Source organism: Microcebus murinus, chromosome 16 (genome assembly GCF_040939455.1).
Source record: "Microcebus murinus isolate Inina chromosome 16, M.murinus_Inina_mat1.0, whole genome shotgun sequence".
NCBI lineage: Eukaryota > Metazoa > Chordata > Mammalia > Primates > Cheirogaleidae > Microcebus > Microcebus murinus.
This window is the reverse complement of record NC_134119.1, coordinates 13104727-13123214: the sequence shown is the minus strand read 5'-3', so window position 1 is coordinate 13123214 and position 18488 is coordinate 13104727. Positions and strand designations below refer to the sequence as shown.

Here is an 18488-nt window from a genome sequence, read left to right as displayed (position 1 = left end):
AAAGGGGCCAAAACCTTAAGCTCTTGCCTGGAGTCCAAGACAGTGCTTCAGGGACCCACGAACCACATGCCACCATGTGATTCACAAATGTACTTGCATAGGTGTGCTATGCAACCTATGTGCATAGCATTCCAAATGTGCTATGCATTCCAAAATGCTCTCTGGAAGCTCCAAGTCTCACTTGCCGGAGATCACGCTGATACCAAGTAGCAGGGCTGGGATTTGAACCTACTTGCAAGATGAAGAGGCCATAGCCCTCTTCACCTTCCCAAAGGTGTTCTTAGCTCTAATGATACAAAATTCAGGCCCAGAGGTGTTTGGGTTTTTTTAGTTGTTTTGTTTTGAGACAGGGTCTCACTCTGTTGCCCGGGCTAGAGTGCAGTGGCATCATGATGGCTCACTGCAACCTCAAACTCCTGGGCCCAAACGATCCTCCTAACACATGTCTAATTTTTCTATTTTTAGTAGAGATGGGGTCTCACTCTTGCTCAGGATAGTCTCAAACTCCTGACCTCAAGTGATCCCTTCAAACCTGAGCCTCCCAGAGTGTTAGAATTACAGGCATGAGCCATCACACCTGGCCCAGAGGGTCTTCAAGTCCCTCTTAAACTTCAAAATTCTTTAATTCTACGGGAAAGAGAAAAAAAAAATCCCTAAAAATTAACACACTTGTAAGCAATTTGGAGCTGGTAAGGGAGTTTTGCCCACACCCACCAGGAAACAAAAGGGGAAACCACGGTCCTGCTCAGCAAGGGGGGAGGTCTGGCCCACGGCTGCCTATACTCCAAACCTTCTAGTCTCAGCAAAACACAAAAAACCCAATTCTGTTTGCTGTTACAAACACACCGATTCCCCCTGGAGTTAATGAGAGTTCAGTGGCTGTATCCAAGGGGTAGAAATTTAATAGGTTCCAAACAACACACACATCAGCCAACAGCAGGGACTTTCAATGAAGGCTCTCAGGGAGAAAAATTGGGACGTGCCTGCCGGATTCAGCATCCTCTGGAGGTAGGGGACCGCAGGGCGGCACTAGGACTTAAGTGCCCCCACTCCTGTCGGGGCTGGGCCTCTGGTGACGACAGACTGCAGGGTGCAGACGTAGCAACCAGGCCAACAACAGGACCTTTCCCAGAAAGCTGAGTCAAATTTTTTTTTCTTCTTTACTGATTTAATTCTGACGACGATGTATCACTAAGCACATTTCATCTATAAACCTGGAGCAATGACAAACATCTACCACGGACCGAATCACTGGGAAATAGTTCACCCTTGACCTGAAACACGTTTCTGCTGCCTTCTCTGAAGTAGCAAGACCTGTGATTCTACCCAGGTGGCTCCCCAGCACCCCCGTGCCTCCCACCCCCAAAACAGTCTGGTTCTGAAGGGGTTAACGAGGGAGCGGGAGGAGCGAGCAGTGACTCAGGGAATCAGCTTGGCATGGAGCAGAAAGCAGCAGAATTCTCCCCTCCTTGTGACATTCACTGAAATCTTAACAGTAGGGGAAGGTCTACTGGGTATTAAGAACCAAGCATGTGATGAGACCTTTCCCAAACCTGTGTCTTGTGAACCACCAAAAATAATCCTCCTCAGCACTTCCCGGATGTCCTTTGACTTAGAGGACGCCTCACTTCAAGATAACCCGGCCTCTTAGCTTTCCTGAGCCACGGGGTATTAACGGCTCAGAGATTCTCTTGATACATGGGAGGGACCAGGCACTGTTCAAAATGCTCTCCGGCAGCTCCAAGTCTCACTTGCCCGAGATCACGCTGATACCAAGTAGCAGGGCTGGGATTTGAACCTAGGCGCATGACGCCCAGGCTCACAAACACTGCTCCACGTGGCCTTGCACCAGGAAGGCCCTGTCCTCAGCTCTGTAGCAAGAGGCTGTCTTAATGTAGGGTCTATCGGTTCAGAGTTCAAGGGCAGTCTGGAAAGTATCCAGCCATTGTTTGCATAACAAGAACATAGTGCGGGGCTGAATACTTTCAGGACAGCCCTGGTACACTCTCGCTTTGCCATTTTTGTTTCCCGCAACAGCAGATGGAGGTATGCGGACAGGGAAGGTCCAACAAAGAGTTCCAGGAACTGGGAGAATGTAGAAATTCATGTGTTGTCACTCACTGATGACACTGTTCTCTCAAAGGCAGTCCCCAGGTCAGCCCAGCGGCTCACGCCTATAATCCTAGCACCCTGGGAGGCTGAGGCAAGAGGATCACTTGAGCTCAGGAGTTCGAGACCAGCCTGAACAAGAGAGCGAGACCCTGTCTCTACTAAAAAGAGAAAAATTAGCCCAGCGTCATGGCACTGCCTGTAATTCCAGCTACTGGGGAGACTGAAGCAGAAGGGTCGCTTGAGCCCAGGAATTTGAGGTTGCTGTGAGCGTTGATGATGTCACTGCATCATCACTCCACCCAGGGCCACAGAGCAAGACTCTGTCTCAGGGAAAACACAAAACAAAACAGGGGAGAGGACAGCCCCCAGGAAGTACATGCACCTCCCAATCTTCCAAGGGTAGCCCCAGAACCTGCCCTTCCCTACAAAATAGACTGGGGGCTCCCTGGCTCTCTGCCCTCCCCTTTCCAACACTCATCCAGGCCTCCCAGCCAGGCCACATCCGGTGCCTTAGTCACAGCACAGGCACAAGCTGGAATGACACACCATTACAGGGAATTGTCTGTCCCCTCCCTCGAGGGAAAGGGCCGCAGCTGGAAGGCCAGGCACTTTGTGTGCTTTTGTGGGTGTTAAATTTCCTTAATGGTGTCCACAGCAGCCTGCTGGGGCCTGGATGGAAACAGAGGCTTGGTCAACAGGCCTAGACAGGCATGGCAGGCCACAGGAGAAGGGTGACCAAGGACAAGTTGGTCACCCTACACAGAAGTCAGGGGGTGCATGCTCTGATGGGCCGGGTCGCAAAAGACAGGCAGAATGCCACAGTGCTCAGGAATCAGCTCTTCTGCACTTCCCAGCAGTGTGACCGTAAGGAATATACTTAACCTCTCTGTGCCTCTGTCCTCCTTTAAGATGGAGATAACTAACGGTAACTCATGGAGTCATTGGAGGATTCAACCAGTTAATTCATGTAAAGTTTTTAGCATAAAACCTGGCAGAAAGTAAGCACCCAATCAATGGTACCTTTTTTTTTTTAAAGCAATTATCCCTCCTCTTCTTCCTTCTCTTCCCTCTCCACCACCCCACTCCAAAAACAGAGCTTGCTTTCTCAAGTCCCACAAGTTCAAAGTTATAGAAAATACCAGCTAGTATCAAGTGGAGACCAGCATCAGCCCAGTGCATGATTTCTGCATTTCAATCAGACTGTAGGAAACGCCATGTTCCCTCCCCTAACCGCCAAGGCAGGGTCAGCGGCGGCGGCGGGCGCGGCAGCTCTCTCCGTCACCAGTCCTCCCCGCCGCCGGCTTCAAACGGGACCACACACTGGGGCGGCCGCTGCCGCGCCCGCAGCCCGGCCGAGCTCCGTCAATCGCCGCACAGCGCTTCCCGAAGACTCAGACCAGAGCAGGCACCCAAACAGGCCTCCCTCCCCAGGAATCTTTGGGCCCTCCCCAGCCAGCAATTACATCATAAAGAAACAAAAGCCTGGAATTTCCTCCTGGCAGAGAGCAGAAATAATAAATTGGGAGCCCAGGCTGGGGAGGAGGGAGGGGGTGCGAAATTGTGCTTACAGGAGAGAATGCCTAAGTCACAAGGAACATCGAACTGCAAACAAACCCCAAGCAAACGCTCCACCTCGACTCTAGGATGAGGCTGCGCCCTGGCTGGCCTGGGCCCCAGAGCCGGCCAGCTGAGCCGTCCCCTCCAGAGCGGCTGCCCTGGCCTGAGTTGGCTGTGCTTCTAAAGAATCCGTGCGTGGGAATGAGAACTTCCCATCCAGAAGCAGGGGAGGCGGGCTGGAATGGAAATGAGGCAGTGGAACGAAAGGGTCACTCTCGACTTAGGGCAAGTGCCATTTCACCAGGAATCCAGGGTACCTCCGAGGCAGAGCAAGGGAGGGGCAGGCGGCGCCAGGGGAGGACACTTACCTGCCATCGAGGAAGCGTTGCTGCTCACGGGGCCCAGCCTCTCTTTTTCAAAAGAGAGCAGAGGCTCGCCCACGGCAGACATTCCTGCTTCCGGATCCTCAGCGGCCTCTCCCAGGGGGAGGAGGAAGAAGCAGCAGAGAGGACAGGCTAAGAGTCACCACTTACCAGGCCAGCCCCAGTCTCCTACGTGTCAGGTCGCCCGGCGGGGCAAGGACACTGTCACCTCTTTGCAATCGGGCAGTCTGAGGCACAGCGACCTGCCTTCGTGTCCCCAGGCTTTCGGCTCTCATTTATCACCCTCGACAGCAGCTCGGCTGAGCTGAACGTCGTCAGGGCCCTGCACCGAAGAGCCATTTATTTCACTGGATTGCGAATAAATATAAGGAACTACAGGTGTTCTGCAGGCTGAAGTAACAGAATCAGAAGGGAACTCCAGGGGAGGGGGTGGGTGCAGTTTGCATTTTGAAGGTGTCTTTAATTGTTTTTAATATAACTGTTTCAAATTCTCTTTAGTTCTGATTCGCCTCTCCTAGGAAAGAGAAAACCCATCTTTTATACTCGAGGTGTAATCCTTTCCCACTACACACAGGCTCCTCCACCCAGCTCTCAATAATGCATAAGTGGTGATTAAAGGGCACATTCATATGTAAAAGACGAACTTCCAGAAACTCGCTCCGCGGGACAGAAATTGCTTCAATCTAGGGAAAAGGGGCTGATTTACAAATGAATCCCGTGTTTAGCACTCAACAACCAGAGGCAATTGCAACCCAGGCCCTATCTCCCCAACAACAGGGCCGGGGCCCTCTGGAAAAGGGACAACATCACAACAGGAATTTCCTGGTTCCAGAACGCCAAGCTCTCTCAGATTGTACCTGCCAGGGCCCGACTCCCTCGGGGAAAGCACTGCCCCCAAGCCCCGCCTGAGCAGGCCCAGAAGGCTCCCCCAACACGGGCACATCTCCGAGGCCAAGAGAATGTGGAGGAACCGGTTGCCTTGGGCCTTTGCCCGGCCGCCGGCGGAGGAGCGGCTTCTGGCGGCTGCGACCGTCTGCATTATTCGACCCGCCGCGAGGAAGCGCCACGCGGGCCACACCCCCACCCCAGCCCGGCTCAGGTGCTGAAAAGCTCAGGTGCAGGTGCCTTTCACGCTGCAGTGGGGAACTGCAGCAGCAGAGGCCCGATTCGGAGACAGAAAGGCGATCCAGGGCCAGCCGCAGCTGAAGCGCAGAAGTGGGCTGAGAAGAAAAGGGGGGTAAAGCAGCTTCAGAAAGCGGAGAGACGAAGGAAGAGGCGCCGCCGCTCACCCGGCACCGCTCCCCGGGTGCCCTGGGCGGAGGCCAGCCTCCCTACAAGTCACCTGGTGGAGACAAGAAAATTCTCCACGGAAACACCAAGGAAGGACAGGTCTTCTAGCAGTCGCCCTGTCACGTTCCTTTGGGGGGGCGAAGATGTCAGACCCAGCATGTCGCCCAAATGACCCTGGTCAAAAAGATGCTTAACCTCACTCGGGTATGGTGGGGTGAGTCTAAGAATGTGTGCTCCTGCCTGCAGGCTGGGGAGTGCACAGAAGGAGAGACTGGGGTAGCCCCTGCAGCGTGGGGTGTAGGAGCCAAAGACAGGAAGCAACACCAAAGGGGGTTAGACGCAAAGTATCATGATGCAGCCGTAAATAAAGAGGGAATCAAACAGGTGCTGCTTTTAAGGGGATCAGGTGCTTAGAATAAAGCAGCGGTTCTCACCCAGGTCCCCCCTCCCCCAGGGACATTTAGCAATGTCTGGGGACATTTTTGGTTGTCACAACTGGGCCAGGAGAGGAGCTGCTACGGGCATCTGGTGGACAGAGAGCAGGGACGTTGCTAAACATCCCACAGGACAGTCCCACAGCAAAGAACGACAGGGCCAAAACGCCAGCAGCGTGAGGTGAGAAACCTGGCATAGAGAAACTTCCGGCGAGCCACCAGGCAGGCCTGGCCTCGTGTAAACACACCACCCACCGAGGCGTGTGTACTCATTAAGAAGGAAAATTATTCTTAATGTTTCACCTGTTGGCCCTGACTTCGGATTTCAAACAGAAAACAACACTGGGGCAAGTCAGTCGACAAACAGTTACTGAGCAACTGCTAGACACCTGGGCTGGCGTAGGGACGCTCACGGGAAGGCCTCTGCCCTCTCGGGAGGACTGCCAGAAACAAATAACAGCAGCAACAGCTACCTTTTGCTGAGCTCTTATCATCTGGGAGGCACTGTTCTAAATGCAAACATCAATTTATTTACAGCTCACCAGAATCCTGCAAGGAGGCAGGTTCTCAGCATCCCCATTTTATTGATAAGGTAACTAAATGCTCAGAGAAAAACAGCCCATGGTACTGTGGCTAATAAGGACAGAGTGATTACAAAACTGATTACAGATGGACAAAAAGCTGAGCAGGAGAAATACCAGGAGGGTGTAGCCAGGGAAATATTTCCCTATTTCCTTTTCAAACTGGGCTCATGCCATTCTCAGCTATTGTTTACCAGAGAAGCTACTTTAGGAATCCTCCCAAGAATCCCATGAGTTAGGGAGGGTGTTTTTGTACCCATTTTATGAGTGAGGCTCAGTAAGGCAAAGTCACATGCTCAAAGGTGGCAGATGGATGCAGCATGCCCCACCTCCATCACGGCTGGGTTGCAGCCCAAGCCCTTAACTGCCCAGGGCAGCTGCCTCTCCTGCGGTTGTGAGTGCCCCCTGGTAATTCTCCACCGGAAGGGGCCTGGCCGGCATGGGCACTGCCATTCAGCGTGTGAGCTCCCGAGCCAGGACACTGTGGCCTGGATTCGAGCACTGCCACCCGCCAGCTGTGTGGCCTTGGGCAAGCTACCTAGCCTCTCTGTGAGGCAGTCATGCATTCAGCTGTACCCATTAGAATCTTCCAAAAAGGCAGGTTAGGGTTAAATGAGACAATGCATGCAAAGTGAAAGGCCCTGGCTCATTAGAGAACCAGGAGCCTCGGCCCAATACTCTCCTGTGGAGGAAGGAAGGAGCCAGGGAAGAAAAATCTCACACCGGTTTCCCCAAATCTTTTTGCAACTTCTCCACGGTAGTCACCAGACTGGCTCTTCCCAGCCTTCTTCTGAGAAAGGTTCACTGACGAGAAACACAAACGTTCACAGTAAACCCTCTCAGGCTGTATTGTGGGTTCAACCCAGCCGGCTCGAAATCCCGCCAGCACTAAGGACTTTCTCACAGATCAAAGAGCTCTCCAGGGGCCGGCAATCCCAGCCCCACCCTCCCAGGACGCCTCCCATGCACCCTCCTCCCAACTCAATGAGGTTTAACAAGTTTGGGAGAGCGGGTCAGAGAGAATTCCAGGCTCACACAGCACGGTGGCACAAGTGGCACCCCTACAGGAGCATCAGAGTCCTGGTTATCTGCAAAAAGTATTACGAATGCCAACCCTCGCAGGGTGAGGATGAAAGTACCTATGCAGTGTCTGGCACGTAACAGGTGCTCCCCCCAAAAGGGACATTCCTGGCCGGGCATGGTGGCTCACTCCTGTAATCCTAGCACTCTGGGAGGCCAAGGCAGGAGGATCGCTCAAGGTCAGGAGTTCGAAACCAGCCTGAGCAAGAGCGAGACCACGTCTCTAAATAGAAAGAAATTAATTGGCCAACTAAAAATATATACAGAAAAATTAGCAAGGCAAGCTGGCAAGCTGGTGCATGCCTATAATCCCAGGCATGGGAGGCTGAAGCAGGAGGATTGCTTGAGCCCATGAGTTTGAGGTTGCTGTGAGCTAGGCTGATACCATGGCACTCTAGCCAGGGCAAGAGTGAGACACTGTCTCAAAAAAAAAAGAAAAAGGATATTCCTTCCCCACCCACCCTCACATCTGTGCCTGTTCATGTCCATCCAAGCTTCACAGTTGTGACTATGCACTGGCCAGCCTTCTTAAAACCTAAGCAAGATGGGGCACTCCCTTGCACAAACCCTCCAAGGCAGGGGTCCTCAAACTGCAGCCCGCCGCGGACATTTACCCTGCACACCGGGTGTTTTTGCCACCGCTGCCTGTCCTGCTTAGCAGCCGACTCGTCCCGGGCCCACAGTATGCATGTGTGGAATGTGCGCCGCACTCTCCAACGGTCTGAGGGACAGTGAACTGGCCCCGTTTAAAAAGTTCAAGGACCCCTGCTCCAAGGGGCTTACTGTAGACACTCAACATCTCATCGAGACCTGCAGTGTCCCAGTGACCTGGTCCTGCTCACTGTTTTTTCTCCTTCATCCACTTAACTCCACACAGCCTCCTTTCTTGTTTTATTTTTACTTTGAGACAGGGTCTTGCTATGTTGCCCAGGCTGATCTCGAACTCCTAGACTCAAGCAACACACCCACCTCAGTCTCTCGAGGAGCTAGGGCTACAAGCACATGCCAATGCACCCCACAGTGGCCTCCTCCTGCTCCTCAGACAAGCCAGGCTCATTTGCACTTGGCTGGCCCCTCTATCTAGAATGTTCTATGCCCAATATTCTCGATAGTTGCCAACTTCAGCTTCTGACTCATATGTCACTTCCCCAGACAGGCCTTCCCTGACCAACCCAACCTCTGGCCTCTTTATTATAATCATTCTTTTTTTTTTTTTTTGAAACAGAGTCTCACTTTGTTGCCCAGGCTAGAGTGAGTGCCGTGGCGTCAGCCTAGCTCACAGCAACCTCAAACTCCTGGGCTCTAGTGATCCTCCTGCCTCTGCCTCCCGAGTAGCTGGGACTACAGGCATGCGCCACCATGCCCGGCTAATTTTCTTGTATATATATTTTTAGTTGGTCAATTAATTTCTTTCTATTTTTAGTAGAGACGGGGTCTCGCTCAGGCTGGTTTTGAACTCCTGACCTTGAGCAATCCGCCCGCCTCGGCCTCCCAAAGTGCTAGGATTACAGGCGTGAGCCACCGCGCCCCGGCCTATAATCATTCTTAAAGTTATTTTTGTTTCTTCCTTCATTTCAGTCATCCCTCACTGAAAATTATCTTCCTTTGCTGATTCACTTGTCTACTGTGTGTCCTCCAGAACCAGATTGTGGTTTTGATCTCGGCCTGTCTGTCCTTTGCGGCAGCCCAGTGCCCGGCACATGGCCCAGCTGGGAAGTGCCCCGAAGCACACACGTGACCGACTGCACCGGGTTAACAAAGCTCCGAGGTGTGCCAGCTGACCAGACTCACAGGAAGCTCCAGTTTTTCTTCCCCAGTCTAAGAATTTCTTCCAGCAAGCCAAAAAGGCAACAGGGTTGTGAAGTCAGCAGGAAAGATTATGAAAAAGGGAGCCTGGCCCTTCCAAGGTCCAAAAGGTGCCCTAAGACAGGAGATTCCCCTTTCAGCAGGCACTCAGCCATTCCAGTTTCTTGCCTAAAGAGCCCATTTTCCCCCAAAAGTAGGGGGTTAAAATCCTGCTTGTGGTGGGGCCATGTAGCTAAATGCAACTACTCAAAAATCTAAGGGGGGAAAGCGCTTGAGGTTTCCTCAGGCCACCCATTTCCTAGTTCTCTCCATTCTTCTTGGGAAGAGCTATTGTTACACAATCATTTAGCAGAAAAAAAAAAAAAAAAAAAAAGGCTGAAGACTTTCTCCAGGGAGAACACGCTCCCTTTGAGGAGACTCCCACTGAGATGACCATTTAACCGAAATTGTAGTCTGGGTTCTTTGCCCTTTTCCGTATAGGACCCTTTTAAGTCTGAGGCTCTCCTGTGGTACTTCCCTTAAGACCTTCAGCCTGGCTCTGGGTTCCCCAGTCCTGCCCCTGCAATCTGAGTCAAGGGCCCAGAAAGCAGGTACGGATCTAGACCTACGGGCAGCAGTTCAGGCGTGGCCTCAGCTAGGGCGAGCATAAGATTACTTGTCAGGTTCATCTTCCCCTGCGTCCCACTCAACGGAGAGAAATGCAATCTGCTCTTTCCTGTCTCCATCTAGCTCCCTCGGGCCTCTCAGAGCGTCAGCATCTCACCAGGCTTGAGATGAGTCTAGATTTTAAAGATACATATTTGTCTTACAACACGGCCCATCAGCTCTTACCAATTACTACTGTATCTGGTTCCAACTCAAGAAAATAGCCACCTGGTTTGAAAGACTAAAGTGTGGGGCTGGGGAGCCATGGGAGGACCATGGGGAGGTGGGGCACAAAACCAGGCCAGCCTTATTGGAAGGGAGCCCACTGCCGCCCATGAGATGAGCTCTAGAAAAGCCGCGGCTGGCCGGGCACGGTGGCTCACTGCCTGTAATCCTAGCTCTCTGGGAGGCCTAGACGGGCGGATTGCTCAAGGTCAGGAGTTCGAAACCAGCCTGAGCAAGAGCGAGACCTCGTCTCTACTATAAATAGAAAGAAATTAATTGGCCAAATAATATATATAGAAAAAATTAGCCGGGCATGGTGGGGCATGCCTGTAGTCCCAGCTACTCGGGAGGCTGAGGCAGGAGGATCGCTTGAGCCCAGGAGTTTGAGGTTGCTGTGAGCTAGGCTGACGCCACGGCACTCACTCTAGCCTGGGCAACAAGTGAGACTCCGTCTCAAAAAAGAAAAGAAAAGAAAAGCCGCAACGATCAGGACATCAGTTTAGGGGAACCTACAGCCTGGCCAGAGGTGGCCGACTTAAGGACCTGCAGGCTGAATCCAAGCCACCCAGAGCTGGGCGTTACTTTTAAAATTTGAGTAGGTTTGTCAATGTTTTAAGGTTGGCAGAAACTGCATTTTAAAATCCAGATTTCTAGCTTCTCTTTAAAAATAAAATAAAATCATATGATGCCACCACACACGGCCCCCGTTTCCACACGAACAATCTTCCAGGGTTCTCCCTGCAGGTGGAAACTCCAGATTCCCTGTTTGTCAAGTCATCTGAACTTTCAGATAATTAAATCCAACCCTGAAATCCTTTAAACTTGAGGTCCCCAACCCTCCCCATCCCTGCCCCATACTGGTCCATGGCCTGTTAGGAAATGGGCTGCCCATCACCCCCTGAGCTCCCCACCGCCCCCCATCACCCCCACTGGTCCGTGGAGAAACTGTCTTCCATGAAACCGGTCCCTGGTGCCAAAAAGGCTGGGAACCGCTGCTTTAAAGGGGGAAGCAGAGAAAGAGAATAAGGTAAATACAGGAATCAGAGATGAGGGATGCCTTGCTGGGATGCCCAGGTCCTAGAAAGTTCAACCCCATTATGTGTAGTGTACAGGTTTGTTTATATTTTTATAAGCATGGAGGGAGGAGCACAGACAAAAACATTACTAACTATATTACTAACTGTCGTCACTGGTTACCTGGCAGGAGAAGAGTTTTAGCTTTTTCTTTGTATACTTTGGCTTGTCAAGGAGAGGCACTGATTTTATCACTTGAAAGGAAAATCCAATAAACCATTCTTTCTGCTTCAAGTTAATCAGTGTATAGTTCTTGGAAGAGATCCTTCGTTCAAAAAGCATTTGTCGAGCAGCAACTATGAATCTCCAGTCCCCTGCTAGTCAAAAGAGGCGAGAGTTACCTGGTCCCCACATCGGCCTAGAAGGCACACACGCACGGGTAAATGAATAATTACAATGAAGCACGCGGAAAGCTGGAGAGAGGGCAGCCCAGCGCACCAGCATGTCCTGTGGAACTTCACCCCGGTCGGTGCCACGGGGCCAAAGGGCCTGGCTGAAAGGCAGAGCCTCAGTAAAAGATAAGAAGAAAGCTATGTTCTTAGTACAACTTTTCCAAGAAGAACAGGCAGGCCCAGGAGGGTCTGATCATGCAAAACTCAAAGTCTAACACAACGATCATTTATGGAGCACGTTCTACGCCGTGCCAGTCCCTGGCTTGGTGTTCTCTCACCTACAGCATCCAGCACAGGACTCACAACAAACCCACTCATCTATCTTTTTCTCTTTTTTGAGAGAGAGAGTGAGGCTCGCTTTGTTGCCCAGGCTAGAGTGAGTGCTGTGGCATCAGCCTAGCTCGCAGCAACCTCAAACTCCTGGGCTCAAGCGATCCTCCTGCCTCAGCCTCCTGCCATGAATCTATTAAGGCTACAGAACAGTGCTGTGCGACAGAGCTTGCTCTAATGATGGCAATGTTCTGTATGTGTTCTACATCTGCCCTGCCTGATACAGCAGCCCCTGGCCACCTGTGGCTTCTGGGCACTTGGTATGTGGCTAGCACAATGGAGGAAGGAACATTTTAAATTTTTATTAATGTAAATTTAAACAGCTGCATACAACTAGTGGCTACTGTGTTGGACAGCACAGCTGCAGAGGCTTAATAATTAAGACAAAGGAGCAAGTCTACTAGGCAAACAGGAGGCTTCTGAGTCATCCACCCAGCCCTATCTGCCTGTAGGGATTTGGTAGCTGAATTCAAGGCATAACGATGTGATACCCAGAAATGTGTACGTGAACTTGCCTTTCATTCCTCCTTTAGTCTAGCTTGGAAATTCTCAAACTGTTAGTATGCATGAGAATTTCTGATCAAAGCTGATTACTTTCACGGGCAATTTAAGGTACTTTCAAGGGTGATTTTGACTTTGGAACCTAAAGGACTCCACTGTAGGAGAGGTATAAATAAAGGGCTCAGAAAGAGGGAAGGCCTGGGTCTCCAAGGACTGGGACAAGGTGGGGGAGGGTGGCCCTCAAGGACAGCAGGATGCAAAGAGCTGCAAAGTGTGGCTCACAGGAATGAACCTGGCAGGTCAGGACACAAACAAGACAGCCAGGCAGGCAGCACAGGGGGAAGAGATTCTGCAGGGCCCTGCAGCGCTGACCCCAGGCAAGAAAAGACAGGAGCAAGGCCTTGAATCTCCACTAAAGGCTGTGGTCTCAGGGAGCCACTGGAAATTTAAAAGCAGAGTGGGACTCAGTGTTTTAGAAAGAGCCCACTAAAAGTGACATTAATATGCCGGGAAGGAAAGGAATCAGAGGCAAGGGGGCCATTTCAAAGAATACTGGTCCCTAGGTGGAAAAGAAAGACAGGCCACCAGTCGTTTCACAGAGAACAGACTTTTGAGCTTGGGTAATTATTTCCAGGCACTGGATTATGCTGAAAACAAAGCCATCCTCTCTAGCAGAAAGGCTGCTTTGACTTCAGTCTCCAGGATAAAAGTTCTATCCACCTGAGTAGACAAAGTTAAGTCACAAAAAGACACAAAGGGGCAACGAACAAAAGAATCAAGAATAATAAGTCCATGTCCCTGGCCTAGACCACTGGCAGAACGCTGGGCTTTTGCACCACGAAGGAGAAGTGGTAGGTGCTTTGCCTAGGTGCAGGAAGGGGGCCAGTTAAGTTATGAAATTGGTTTTGGATATGGTGAGTGTGAGACAACCATGAACAGGTAGGGAGGTCAGGTGGGCAGCAGGCCCTCTGCATCATGACTCAGAAGGTACCGAGGTTGGGAATATAAACTGATGAGTCATAGAGCTACAGCTGTGGGTGAGATCACCCAGGAAAAAGAACATGCAGGGGGAACAAGGACAGGGCCACGCCTGCAGTCACCCCAACATTTAATGGCCAGAGAGGGGAGAAGAAGGTGCCAAGGAAATAGGAGGACAATCAGAACTGTGGAGGCAAAGTCGAAGGAAAAGATGGTTCCAGAAGAACCATCAGCCATGTCTAATACTGCTGAGAGATCAAGGCTGATGAGGACTGAAAAACTCCACTGGAAAAGGCAGCGTGGAGTCTTCGGGAAGCTCAGCGAGGATGTGGATGCCGGATGGGGTCACGGTGTAGCCGGCAGGAGACAGTGGGAGGAGAGGAAACCAACACAGGAGCACTGACGCCCTCCTCAGAAGCGTGGCTTTGCAGAAGAGGCCAGAAATAGGACAGGGGCCAGTAGGGACGATGTGGGGTCATGAGAGTTAAGTATAGGAGATGAGCTCGTTTACAACTCTGAATTCTTCAAAGGTTAAACACGGTTACCCCATGACCCCGCAATCTCACTCCTAAACGTACACCAGGATATGTGGTATAGCTATACGATGGAGCACTACTCAGCCATAAAAAATAAGCGAATGTGCTCCCTGACTTACGATGGGGTTGCGGCCCAACAAGCCCATCGCAAGTTGGAAACATCGTAAGTCGCAAGCGCATATCGCTTTTGCGTCACCAAAGCCAGGCACCCTCTGTGCTGATGCACGAACACTACGATGACGAGGACAAGCCTTGAAAACATTATTCTAAGTGAAAGGACTCAGACACAAAAGGTCACATACTCTATAACTCATATGAAATGCCTAGCACAAGCAAATGCACAGAACGTCGACTGGGCCAGGGGCTGGGTGAGGGGAGAAGGGAAAATGACTGCTAATAAGCGTGCCCTTTCTCATTGGGGGTGATGAGAATGTTCTAAATTTGATGGTGGCATTGGTGGCACAACTCTGTGAACATAATAAAAACCACGTGACGATACAATTTAAAATGGAGAACTTGTACAGAGTGTGAATTATATCTCAATGAAGAGGCTCTTATTTGTTAAAAAGTCTGTAAAATGCTGGATTCTCTAGGTTTCCAGGGAAGCCTGGGGTAGGTGTGAGGGCACGAGAGGTTGGGGAGTCTGTGACTTCGCACCCGCCCCCACCATGGCACGTGCTTTCTGAACTTGCTCCGCGCTCAAGCCACCAGCAAAGGATCCACAGCCAATGGGACAAAGTGAAGTAAAACTTTCAGGCCAGCTTGGTGGCTCACACCTGTAATTCTAGCACTCTGGGAGGCCGAGGTGGGTGGATCGTTTGAGCTCAGGAGTTCGAGACCAGCCTGAGCAAGAACGAGACCCCGTCTCCACTAAAAGTAGAAAGAAATTAACTGGCCAACTAAATATATATATATATATATATATATATATATATAAAAATTAGCTGGGCGTGGTGGCACTCGCCTGTAGTCCCAGCTACTCGGGAGGCTGAGGCAGGAGGATTGCTTGAGCCCAGGAGTCTGAGGTTGCTGCGAGCTAGGCGGATGCCACAGCACTCTAGCCCGGGCAACAGAGTGAGACTCTGTCTCAAAAATAAATAAATAAAAATTTCAGGCAAAAAATGTGCCAGCATCTCTACAAGTCCTCAGAGTTGATACGTTTATTCTACAGGCATTTAAAAGAAAAAAAAAAAGGAAGAAGAGATGGTTCTTTTTAAACTAAGCTTGAAAATGGTCGATTTTAGATCACAGTCTTCTAGAATAATAATAGTCACATAAACACATAACGTGGATCACGCTTCAAAAATGGGACAAACTCAAGGTTTCCCCAAGTGAACCACAAAGCTCAATAGCACAGAGCTGCCGACAGGGTTCCACGAACAGATGCACGGTGGAGACAAGGCTGGCCAAGAGAAGGTAGAAGATTTCTCATTTGCAAAACCATAATCAGACAACTCCAGAGTTCTGGGATATTTTAGACCTTGTTAGGAGAGGAACAATCTGGTAGTTATCTAACTCATAAATTCTTTCCACTGCACAGTACGTGGATGGCACTTCTTGGGCTGTCGGAAATGTAGAAGAGCCAAAATAGAGTTAAAAATACTGATGCTCATTTTTTGAAAGAAAAATTCTCAGCACTTCTGCATTGCACTGTGATTTAAAACTGTTTACGGTTCTATTTTCTTAAAGAGTTTCCTTGGGGAAAAAAAAATGGCAGAAGGTCTCTATCTCACAGGCGTCCTCATAAACAATCCCTTTGTGAAAGTCTTAATTTACATACAACAGTGAGAACAAGGATCCTGTACTAATTAAGGTCTGGGGCTGGTTAGCAAATTGCTATAATTGTATATTCTCTAGCATCCTGTCTCTGAAAACATAGCCATGCCCAGGCAAATCGCAGCAAGAATGATACTGTTTGAGATTTTAATATCTTGGGCTTCCGCTGCATCTGTGCATGTTTCCAAGCAGCTCATTCCCTTGTGCCGGTGACATTACACAGACATTTCTTAAAATGGTTTCGGCTTTGGCAGCCTGGCATCGCACACCACGATCATTACCACAGAATGCACACATGGCAGGATCAGGATGCAAGCAGCCCAAACAGGGGCGCCTTTGTACAGAGACGTGAACTCAACTCCCAGAGTCCATCATTTTTCAGGCTTCAAATGCCTGGCCTTCGAGGGGCTTGCTCTGTATGCACGGTACGGCCAAATCCTGCAATGAACTGTGCCATGACCAGTCTTCTGTAAAGAATGCAAAATGACAGCTCTCGGCCACTTCTGACCCGGAAATGTGTTTTGTCGGGTTCGTGCATGGTCTTTTGAGAAACTGGTCTGCACGGACCACATTTCTAAATCAAGGCAGTTTTACGGCGTGGGGGTGTCCCAGCTGGCAACACTGAGTGAGCCATATTCCTGCTGGTCAGCGATCTAATGGAGACCCTCTCTCCCATTCACCAGAGCCCCCCCCCCCGGGCATCCTCAGATACCAGGTACAATCACTGATCTATCTACCAGCTAAGCCTGCGAGCACTGGGCTTGGAACCCTCAAGGATGCAACTCATGTTGAAGTACAAAGGTTTAAAACCAAAGATTAAACCTGATCCCAGCTCTGACCCTACTCTGCTACCTCATTACTCCATCTGAGCCTCAGTTTCTTCAGCTATAAAATGGGACTAACAACATGCGACATCATGGCATTATTATGAGACTCAGTTGAAGTAATTTGCATATAACACCCGGCGCCTAGTAAATACTCACAAAATACTAGCTACACAGACACGCCTGGCATCTAGATGGCACTTCTGATTTACGTTTGAGCGTCTTTCAGCAGATCATTACCCTCGGACACAAATGTCAACCTGACATCTTGAAAGCTCAAAAGCATTGTCTCCCGAGAACTAAAACGCTCTAGTAAATGCCAAGGCTGGCGTAATGGCAATGACTGACTTGGGAATTACTCAGTTAATAAGTGAGGACGTGTCAGGAGGAGAGGGGTGTACGAATTAAAATTTAGTTAGAGAACCGGAAAGGTCGTGTGGACTAGATGTAGGAAGAGGATTAAAGAATTCTGCACCAATTATTGCCAGAGTTTCTAAGTTTCCCAAGTACAGTACAGCTCGGGGACTGTCTTCCACCTGTAAGTAGAGAATAATATCGCCAGTGTCCCAAGATGCCATAGCGGTCACCTCATCTCCTTTTGAGTTCTCTCTTTCGCAGCGGGGCACTGTTGGCGGGTCCAGGTGTCCCTTCCCTGGTTGGAGGGCAGACAGGTGACACCTGGACTTTGTGCTGCTGTGTCTGAGAAGGCCATGGACCAACTCCACTCCCAGAGCAGCCTGGACCCCCACGCTTCCCACCGACGCCATGAGCCAACCGCCTTTGTGCCCGGATTAACCACAGCTGGTTTCCACTGCTCACAGCCAAAGCACCCCAACCGGGGTGGTGCCATTTGGGGACTGAAGCGTGGAGCTTCCCAAACCACCAGAAAAGCCGGCTGGAGAAATAATATGTTCACTGAGCCTGGATCACCCACCGTGGACTCTGGATAACTAGGACGGAAGGAGGGATGAGCCTCCGTCCCTGTGGGCCTTCGCAAACGTCACGTCTTGACCATGTGAGAACCTCAGCAACCCAGGATCTTAACTCCAGGCCTTTGCGCATGCAATTTCCTCGCTTGACCTAAGTGGCTCTATCAGAAACGTGCCCTAGAAACAGAAGCAGCCACTGTCACCACACGATCTCTCTCTCTCTCTCTGGGAAATGGGAGCTCAGTTCCACGCAGAGACAACCACCCACGGGGGTCCCGGAGGAGAGAGAAAGGTCTCCCTCGAAACAATGTGACCCCCTCCCCTCAGTGACTCCCCTCCAAGACCAGGGCTCCCCAGCATCTAGGAAAATCATTCCCAGCAGCTGCAGAGCAGCTTCTGCACATGTGGCAGAGGCCAACAGGACGGGAGGCTGCAAGAGCAGCTCAGCGCAGAGCATCGGAATCCCAGATCGAGAGAAGTAAATTTCTATCTGGTTCCCAGCCTGCCTGCTGGGCCGCCCTGCGTGACTCTCGGCTGTGCCCGCTGGGCAGGGGTCTGTCTGGGCGCGTTTCCTCATCTACCACCACACTCTCTGCCCAGAGGCTGCACGCCGGGCAAACGGCAGAACGCAGCGAGTAGCTCTCACCACCGGACAGACCGACCAGCAAGAGCTCACTGTCTCTCTCAGGTCACTCTAACCATGGCTACCATTTTCGGGCACTCACCATGTTCCAGAAACTGTTCTGAGCACTCTGTACATGTGAGCAAATTTCATCTTAACCATAACCTTCCATCTTTATCATCCACATATACAAAGGGGAAACTGAGCCACCAATTATAACTCAGCTTGGAAGAGGACAAGCCAGAACCAGGGAGTCTGGCTCTAGAAACCAGGTTTTTTTAAACCCCTATGCCATCCTGACCATCAAAGGGAAGAGAAAGGTTAAGGCGTGACGGTTCAGGTCCACCTAAAAGAGGTGCCTACAAGCGGGGTGCAATGGTGTGTGCCTGTAGTCCTAGATGCTCGTGGGCCCA

The 18488-nt window shown here is 50.7% G+C and overlaps 1 protein-coding gene across 25 annotated transcripts in view; it reads right to left on the bottom strand.

Annotated features, from left to right (window-relative positions):
- ZMYND8 (zinc finger MYND-type containing 8) overlaps positions 1-18488 on the bottom strand; it is a 141950-nt gene that overhangs the window by 84598 nt on the left and 38864 nt on the right. For 2 of the 25 annotated variants that reach the window (XM_012742939.3, XM_076010893.1), the window contains exon 1: positions 4038-5091. The exons of 22 other annotated variants lie outside the window; for them this stretch is intronic. In XM_012742939.3, coding sequence (XP_012598393.2) covers positions 4038-4119 — 82 coding nt within the window. In that variant the 5' untranslated portion in view covers positions 4120-5091. Of the gene's footprint in view, positions 1-4037; positions 5092-18488 lie in introns of those variants that run through there. One more of the 25 variants, XM_076010895.1, reaches the window with a different exon arrangement.